This window comes from Syngnathus acus, chromosome 3 (assembly GCF_901709675.1).
Source record: "Syngnathus acus chromosome 3, fSynAcu1.2, whole genome shotgun sequence".
Classification (NCBI taxonomy): Eukaryota; Metazoa; Chordata; class Actinopteri; order Syngnathiformes; family Syngnathidae; genus Syngnathus; species Syngnathus acus.
The window spans coordinates 291,077-300,086 of NC_051089.1; the positions used below are offsets into that span (position 1 = coordinate 291,077).

General features: G+C 51.4%; 2 protein-coding genes across 3 annotated transcripts; both read right to left on the reverse strand.

Annotated features, from left to right (window-relative positions):
• Positions 1-1,761: 1,761 nt before the first annotated feature.
• LOC119120814 (zinc finger protein 2 homolog) lies at positions 1,762-6,039 on the reverse strand. Its single transcript, XM_037248030.1, has 3 exons — positions 5,447-6,039; positions 3,762-4,619; positions 1,762-3,053 (listed from the first exon to the last, which is right to left on the reverse strand). The coding sequence occupies exons 1-3, from the start codon at positions 5,625-5,627 to the stop codon at positions 2,011-2,013; spliced, it is 2,082 nt and encodes a 693-aa protein (XP_037103925.1). The 5' UTR covers positions 5,628-6,039; the 3' UTR covers positions 1,762-2,010.
• Positions 6,040-6,602: 563 nt separating this feature from the next.
• Positions 6,603-8,653, reverse strand: LOC119120276 (zinc finger protein OZF-like). 2 transcript variants are annotated; one of them, XM_037247039.1, is made up of 2 exons: positions 8,430-8,653; positions 6,603-7,678 (listed from the first exon to the last, which is right to left on the reverse strand). In XM_037247039.1, the coding sequence occupies exons 1-2, from the start codon at positions 8,623-8,625 to the stop codon at positions 6,786-6,788; spliced, it is 1,089 nt and encodes a 362-aa protein (XP_037102934.1). In that variant the 5' UTR covers positions 8,626-8,653; the 3' UTR covers positions 6,603-6,785. The 2 variants fall into 2 exon arrangements, with proteins under 2 accessions (XP_037102934.1, XP_037102932.1); XM_037247037.1 differs by having other exon boundaries at positions 6,603-7,687.
• Between the last annotated feature and the right edge of the window lie 357 nt (positions 8,654-9,010).

Below are 9,010 nucleotides of genomic sequence, written 5' to 3' on the forward strand. Positions count from 1 at the left end.
CTCCACAGCTGTGCATCGATCATTCTGGCATACATTCAATAGTCAAACTGTGAAGGCGGCCGCCTTCTTGGTAATTACTGTTAGCATAGCGAGCATTCAAGATAAAGAACTGCGAACGAACCTAGAATACTTCCACAAATATTTTCAAATCTTTGGGAGTTTTCTGATGGTACTTTTTACCCAAAGCAAAATCAAAAAGAAAATAAGATAAAAAGTCCATCAAACAAGAGAGTGTGTGTGTGTGTGTGTGTGTGTGTGCGTGTGTGTGTGTGCACTTTCCAGGAGATTCAATTGGAAGAAAAATACACCAAGTGGAAAACAAATTTGCAAAGGGCACACCCAAGTGTGGCGTTTGCACGTTTGCCGCATCACTCAAAGGAACAAGTTGAAGCCAATGTTGTTTTTTAAACACCAATACCAAAGTAATTAGGAAAATGAGCTCATTCAAATATCAACACATCAGATAAGCACGTGAGGTGCAGCCATTCATTTGGAAAAGTTGGGGGGAGGGGCCATGATGAGTGACCTGGACTCTGATGAGGACTACGGCCTCAAGCATTTTTTAAAGTGCAGAGTGAATCGAAGATTTGACAGCAAGCAAGCAAGCAAGCAAGCAAGCTTGTGTGTGCGAGTGCGCGTCCATCGGGGGAGCAACCAAGTCGCCCCAAAGAGTTCCTCGTCGTAATTAGCCGACGCTCGCCCTTCGCAACACTTCACCCACCAGGTCCGTCCTTCTTTATGGCGTAGTCGCTCGTTTTTGCACACAATCCGAACGAAGACTTTCGTTGTCGCTACTAGGGCTCATCGTTAGCTCGCAGATTAGCGTTCAATGCTAACTTTCATTGCGACGTCGCTGACTAGCTAAACCATTCGGAGAAGCTACCGGGCCCACTAACAAAACGTCATAGTTGACTTGTCTCTATTTGACACGCAATGGAAAATGTTCGCCCCAACAAAACAGAAAGCATTTGACAGCGGACATCGGCCAGCTAGCTGTTCGCTCGGACCTTTCTTATTCGTTTAGCTGTCATGACGACAGCCGGCCGGCCGGCGTCCGCGAAGTCACCATGCTGCCACCAAGCGGACAGACTTGGCTTGGCATCATCACTTGGCTGATCATGATGATGCCGAGATGAAAATCAAGAGCAAAATGAAAGCAACGAGGAAGACAAATGAACCAAATATGTAAAAAAGCGAAATAAAGTCAAGCAAATTCATTGCTACTAATGAAATCAAGCAGAATTAAGAACGAAAATAACATTGTGCAGAGTATGTTGAATCAAAGTGAACTAACACCCAATAAACGAACGCGGAATAAAGTCAAACAAAACTGAATGAAGTTGACATATGAATAAAGTCAAATCAAACCCGAAGTGTGAAGAACGGGAAATTCAACAATATTGTCAACGTCTCTCTCCAAAGTCATATTTCAGCCCCTGTCGCAGATGGGAAAGACAATTCCAGAAACATTTGAGAGCTAGCTTACAGCTGGGCGGAGTTGAGTCCCTGAAACGTTCAAGATCATTTGCAACAATTCCACCTTTCCCCGGGACGGACGGCTGCGTTCGATTCAATAGAGTCCTCCGTTCTGACTTCAAAATCTTCTTCTTCTTCTTCTTCAAAATCTTCCCCGAAGTTGGCAAACGTAATTTTGAGCCACCAATCCCGATGGAAGGATTCCCTCCGTTTGAAGCCACATATCCCAAATCTACGGCGCTCCCCAAAAATTCCCGGAAATTCTACGAGCCGCAACCGCGTGTCCAGAATTCGATTGAGAGCTTTATTTGAAGAACTGTACGAGTATTTACAGTAGGTGTGTGCCTTCTATATATTCCCCGCAATGAACAATGATGTCACAATTCGTTGCAATTTGCCATCGACCCGCTATTATTTACTGACGATGACATCTTGATGCCAAGGAGACCATTTGAAGAGAGTTGAGAAGCGGCATTTGGTCCAAAGTAGTCCTTAGGGGCAGCCGAAGTCAAAGTTCCTCCCTGTCTTTACGCTTCAAGTGTCGCACGCGCACCGATGCTCGCTCAGTTGACTCGGGCTGCCAAATTTGGCCTGACACAGGTTGCAGCAGAAGGCTTTTTCTCCCGTGTGCTTCCTGGCGTGAATGTTCAAATTCCCTTTCTGCGCAAAGCTCTCGCCGCACACGGAGCAAGCGAAAGGTTTCTCGCCGGTGTGCGTCCTGGTGTGTTTCCGCAAACTGCCCTTCAGAGCAAACTTTTTTCCGCATACGGAGCAGGGAAAAGGTTTCTCCCCCGTGTGCGTCCTCATGTGGATGACCAGATTTCCCTTCTGCGAGAACCTCTCGCCGCACACTGAGCAGGGGAAGGGTTTCTCCCCAGTGTGCGTCCTCATGTGCTTCATCACGTTTCCTTTCTGGGAGAACGTCTCGTCGCACACCGAGCAGGAGAAGGGTTTCTCTCCCGTGTGCGTCCTCATGTGCGTGCTCAGATTGACCTTCTGCGAGAAGCGTTCACCGCAAAGCGAGCAAGGGAAGGGTCGCTCGCCGCTGTGCGTCCTCATATGGATCATCAGCGTGCCTTTGAGCGAGAAACGGCCGCCGCACACGGCGCAGACGAAGGGTTTCTCGCCGGTGTGGATCATCACGTGGCCCGTCAGGTGCTCCCGCCGACCGAAGCTCTTGCCGCAAAATGGGCAAATGAAGATCTCTTCCTTCGCGCGCGCACTCAAGCCGGACACGTGGCTACCGCCCCCCCGAGAACAGCCGAAGGCCGCGTGGCCCGGAGAGCCTCCGTCACGGCTCCGCCGTCGCCACGCTCTGGTCTTCTGCTCCGGCGCGCCTTGGTCTCGCTCATCTTCGCCTTTCACGACCCCTCGCATCGCCGGGAAATGGCTGAGGTCGGCCCGCTGCTCCTCGTCGTCAGAACCGCTTGCGGGGCGACGCTCGCCGCCTTCCCGGCTGACGTCTACTTCCTCCTGTTCCTGTTTGACGCGGAGGGGCTCTTGCCCCTGATCCTCTTTGACGTGGGGGGGCTGCGCTGCCTGCAGCTGCTGGCCGCCGCCTGCGGGACACAAAGCTACTTCAGCCAGCCAGCACTCAGTTCTATTTGCCCCAAACAAGAATGCAATATATATTAGATATATATACATTGTGGTGAATCTGAATGTGAATTACAATCGCATTTAAAGCTGAGTGCCAAGCAGGGAGGCAATGGGTCCCTTTTTTAAAGTCTTTGGTATGACCCGGCCGGCCAGGATTTGAACCCACAACCTTCCAGTCTCAGGGCGGACACTCTACCACTAGGTCACTGAGCTGGTTCATTTGCAAGTCAGAGTTAAGAATGAAAGCGATGACTAAATGTTTAAAATAGCATTTGGGGGGGCATAGTTGTGTCAAGATGTACATTGCTGACGTTTGACAAACCGGTTGCATTGTGCAATCGACAGTTATGTTTGTAATGTCAAGTGATCCGCTGCCAGTTGAGTCTCAAAATGGCCGGCGGCGGCGGCTTATGGTACGGTCACACGTGGTTTTTATCCGTCCGTCCGTCCATCCATATGGCGCTGTTCAAGTGCGACTAGCGCAAGGGACGACGGTTGCTTCGGCAGGCAGGCAGGCATAAAAATGCTGCGAACCAGAGGGAATGGCTTCTCAATGGACTGACGAGCACACTGGAAAGGTTTGATCTTTTATTAGCATCAGCCTTGTGAATTGGCGTTTACAATAGGACTGCCTGCCTCTATTCACGTACAATCCTCCCCAAAAATCGTATAAATTGCCCAACTCTACCCGTCCAAATCCATCTGAGCGCTGCTGCCCTCGCCGCCGGCGCAGGCGTGTTTGTCGAGTTGCTGCTTGTGCGAGAATTTACCGTGGCACGAGTGGCAGCCAAAGGGCTTTTCGCCGGTGTGCGTGCGCACGTGCACGTTGAGCGTCCCTTTGATGGAGAATTTCTTGCCGCACACGTTGCAGGAGAAGGGCTTTTCTCCCGTGTGGATTCGGGTGTGTCCGATTAGGTGTCCCCGCTGAGCAAAGCCTTCGCCGCAGAAGGAGCACTTGAAAGGTTTCTCGCCGGTGTGCGTGCGCATGTGCTGGATCAAGGCGGGGCGCACGGTGAAGCCGGCGTCGCACTGGCTGCACTTGAAGGGCTTCTCGCCCGTGTGCTTCCTGGTATGCCGCATCAGGTTGCCTTTGAGGGAGAAGCGCTTGCCGCAGAAGGAGCAAGTGAAGGGCTTCTCGCCCGTGTGCGTCCTCATGTGGTAGACCAGATGCGCCTTGCGGATAAACCGCTTGGGGCAAACGGTGCAGCTGAACGGTTTTTCCCCCGAGTGGATCATCATGTGCCGCTGCAAATCGGACATCTTGAAGAAGGCCGAGTCGCACAGGGAACATTTGAAGTGCTTGGCGTCGAATCGCGTGTGGTCGGCCGGATAGCCCCTGGGCGCCGGGGGGCCGCCCGGCGAGCGGGCCGGCCGCTGAGCCGGCCGCTGAGCCCGCTCTGGCGTTTGGCTCTTGGCCGGCTTGCTGCTCGGCGCCTCCTCCCGCCGCGCTGGTCGCTCTTTGCCGTGGCTGGGCTCCTCTTCCCCCTTGGAGCTCAAGTCCCGCCGCTGCTCCTGCTCGGGGGCCACGTCATCCTGACCCACGTCTGCGGGAGGGAACGCAGAAAGACAGATGCACTTTGGAACATCGCTCACCTTTTACAAACCGTCAGTGAAGAAAATGAGCCGCGTTTGTTTGGCCCCCGCAGCTTTTTTCCCCTTCTTGTGGAGCCGACCACAAACTGTCAGGCTTGATACTTTGGGATTTTTCATGATTTTAAACTTTGGTTTCTTCATGTTCAGTTGTGTGTGGTTTCTTTTTCGAGCTGTTTTGTCCGTTTTTCGAAATATTTTCAAGTGAAAGGTAATCAATCACATGTCCCAATATTGCGTCATAAGTCACTACAAGTCCCAAACAGATTGACCTCCTTCCTTCCTTCCTTCCTTCCTTCCTTCCTTCCTTCCTTCCTTCCTTCCGTGACGTATTACAGAAACAAATGCTGCATTCCAAACGAAGCCCAAAATGCACACGTATGAAACGACGACGAAAAAGAATCAAAATACGCTTAGTTTTTAATCAATGCCAAATGTGGTTTCAGTTGCTTATCCTTTTTAAAAGGCACCGTCATTCAGGAAAAAAACTTTTCTAGTTGAATTGTAGTCTTTATTTCTCGCCAGCCGTATGAACGTGACTGCGTCACGACTGAGGAGGAGCGGGACGGCAAGCATCTTCCGCCCCGCGCCGTCGAGAACTAATCCATAAGAAACTAATAACCACACATAATACAACGATGGAAAGCAATCCTGACGCAGCGCTAGTACTTTCAGAGTAGAGTAGGATGTGGACAAAACGCTCAGCTATAAAGCCAGCCTTTCTCTTTTTCCAAACTTGCAAAGCACATTGTTGAATGGTGGTCCCCAGGTGCGAACCAACCTGCTGTGCTCGCGTCCATGAGCGCGTCCAAAAGTTGGCGTTGCCGCAGGTTCTCCTCTTTGCTTCGAGAAAGTTCCACCTCGTACTCGCTTATGGTTCTCTCCAACACCGCAAATATTTCTTCCACGGCCGCATTCAGCCGCTGGTTGACCAGAGCTCGCAGCATTTTCACTTTACACATTCTCACGCGGTGACAAGAAGAAGAAGACGACCAGTGAAGACGACTTTGGCACTCGCGGCTGGCCTGGCGCGCGCTTCGCGGGCTGCTAACGTCCGTCCACCGCTCTTTGTTTGCAGCTAGCAGGCTACTAAGCAAGCGGGAGTCGCTCGCTCCCAAGTGACGAGTTTGCAGCCAACTGGACTGTTTCGTCCGTCTTGGTCTAACGACAAGGGGAGCCCAAAGGAATAATGAGCCACACAGAAGTAGTAAAGGCAGGCCCCGAAAGGTTGATTTTTACGCTCAAGTCAGCTCCGGCTTAGCAACGTGTGGTGGTGGCTAATTTGGGGACTTCCTTCTTCTTTGTCGTAATTGAAAGGCCCGTTTAGCGCTTATTCGCTCGATGCAACCACCTAGCGGTCGTTCAACACTGCCGCCCGCCATGTCAGCTCCGCAATTAAGCAAGCAGCAGTGCGCATGCGTGGAACGGCCGCCATTGTGAACGCCTTCGATGGTACCCCTCGAGGGACAAACAACATAAACACATCGCCCGTGACGGAAACTGCGCGTTCCTCAGTCTCGTCGCCATGGGAACAACAGGTTCTCAGCCAATAGAATTTTCTAACTCTAGAATTGTAAACAACAACAATAACATAGCTTTTAAAGAACAATAAAACAAACATCTTGAGAACTGTGCTATATTAGACAAAATTTCGTGACTTTTTTAGTTGCACTGGACAAATAACTGTATAGTTTGAAAAACGAAACAAAAATGAAGCACCTTTTGACGAGAAATAAGAACGGACAAAGTTGTTCTTAAATTCCAAACTAAATTTTACTTGGAGAAAAGATCAAAACTGGAGCATCATTGAGACTATTTTTTTCTTTTTTTCTTTACAGTTGTCATTGTAACATGAGAATGATTTTTTTTTTCTTTCCAATTAGCTTCCCCACGTGTACACTGTGTTCACCTGATAATGTGGACTCTGTTACGGCAAATTCAGTTTGGATAAACTTTATTGATTTTTTTGTCATCTGGAAGACATTCGAGGCACACGCAACACTTTTGAATTGCAGTCAGAAAACAAAGTGGAGCAAAACACAGCCAGCACACTAACACATGTTTTTCAGTTGTGACGCTTTAATGTTGAATGGCGTTTGGCCGCCGCCACCGCCGCTGCTTCAGCCGCCGCCGCCGCTTTCCCCGCCAGCACACACGTGTTTGTCCAGCCGGAGCTTGGAAGCCAACTTCTCACCACACGCCTGACAGTCGAAAGCTTTGCCTCGCGTGTGACTTTGCATGTGTTTGACCAGTTTGGAGTGAAATCTGAAGTTCATGTGGCAGACGGAACACGAGAGCGGTTTCTCTCCGGTGTGGATCCTCACGTGTTCCACCAAACTGGCCTTTCGGGGGAACTTTTTATCGCAGAAGGAGCAGGCAAAGCGCTTCTCGCCCGTGTGCAGGCGCGCGTGTCTCAGGAGCGACGAGTGGACGCTGAAGCTGGCGTTGCACACCTGACAGGTGAAGGGCTTCTCGCCCGTGTGCGTTCTCACGTGGTTCACGAAGGTGGACTGAAACCTGAAGGCGGCGCCGCACACGCCGCAGGTGAACGACTTGTGGCCCGAGTGCTTTTTCATATGGCCCAGGAAGGTGGAGTGAAACTTGAAGGTCATGCGGCACGTCGAACACGAGAAATTGGCATCGCCTCGCGAGGGCTCCTCGGCCGCCGCCACGGCCCCCCCGGCGTCGGCCGCCGCGTGGCTCCTGGCGTGTCTTTTCAAGTGTCCCTTGCTGCTGTAGGCTTTATCGCATTGAGGACATTCAAAGAGTTTGCGGAGACCTCGGGCGTCTTCCTGGTGGGCGTCGCTCTCCGTCACCATTTTCTCAGAGATTTTGCGGGCAACTCGGGCGTCTTCCCGGTCGGCGTCGCTATCTGTCGCCATCTTCTCTGCGCTCTCGCCTTCATCTTCACTCTTGACGATGACGCACGTCACCGTCAGCTTGCTAAGGTCGCCGGCCTCGTCCGGCCGCTCCGCCGCCGTTGTCTCCTCTTTGCCGAGGGGGTGCTCCGGATCTTGCGCACCTGCCGCACAAACGAGAAGGCAAACGTTGGCAAAGTCTTCCCATTCCAGTAAGGCATCCACCTCGCAACATCGACGACGTTTACGTTTTTTTTTTTAAATGCAAAAAAAAAACGTGCTTTACGACGGTGGCTTTTTTGCGAGTCTGCTTTAAGGGGACAGTGGAAAACCAAAAGCAGGGCTTAATTGCAGAAAACCGCCATCGAGCTTCACCTAACTTTGACTTCTGCACATATTACAGACGTGACAAAGTCGCGGGCCACATTGTCGTTCAGAGGGCCGTCCGTTGTTGTTGATGATGATGATGGGAAACCGAACAAATGTTTCATATTGCACGCACGCACACACACAGGGGAGGGGGTCAAATGACTGTAGGAAGGGGCTCGGCAATGAGATTGGCCCGTTTCAGATTTTGGGCAATTTAGCAAGAACGAGACGAGAATCTGATCAAACAAAAGCAAACAACAACAACAAAGGTTCTCTTGCTCCGCCAGCCCGCCTGAGCTTGACACGTGTGTATTGGAGCTATCGCCTTCATATTTGGCATTTCGTGGAAGTGAAATGCTCTTCGTTTGACGACTTTTTTCGCTCGTATGAAAAGGCAAACTTTGAAAGTTTGCATAAGTCATCCGTTTTGGTGAGGGCAGCTTCGTGACGTGAAGCGCTTGACACGGTGCCGCTTCAAGGAAAGCGACAAAAAAGAACAAAAGTGTAAAGAGCAGGAAACAACCTGCTGGAAACAACCTGCTGGTGTGCGCGCGTCCACTTGAGGCTTGAAAAGAGCGTCGAGGAGCTGACGCTGTCGCCGGTTCTCCTCTTTGCTACGACAAAGTTCCTCCTCGTAGTCTGCTATGGTTCTTTCCAACACCGCAAAGACTTCTTCCACGGCCGCGCTCAGCCGCTCGTTGACCAAAGCTCGCAGCATTTGGACTTTAAACATGTCGCCGGGAGAAGAAGGACGACGACAACAACACGTGTCGCGCGCGCGCGGTTGTCTTTGTTCGCGGCTGACAAGCTCCAAGCTAGCTCGTGCGGCGAAATGGCGGCGAATAACCCGGGCGGGCTGCCGATGTGTCTTCCCCCACTTGTACGTGACAAATGAAAAGAGAATGTTCCCAAGTTGAAGCGGTGGCGTACATTAGACGGCACAACGTAAAGTAACGTTGCACGGGCTTGAACGTCAGTCAAGTGGCCCTGCCGATCCAGGCTGCTGAATGGTTTGCGCATGCGCGGCGACGCGGCCCAAACGCATTTGCTCAGCCGCGGAGCTGCTCGTGAGGGTACTGCGCATGCGCTTGCCATGTCATGGCAAAAAGTGGCCCCTA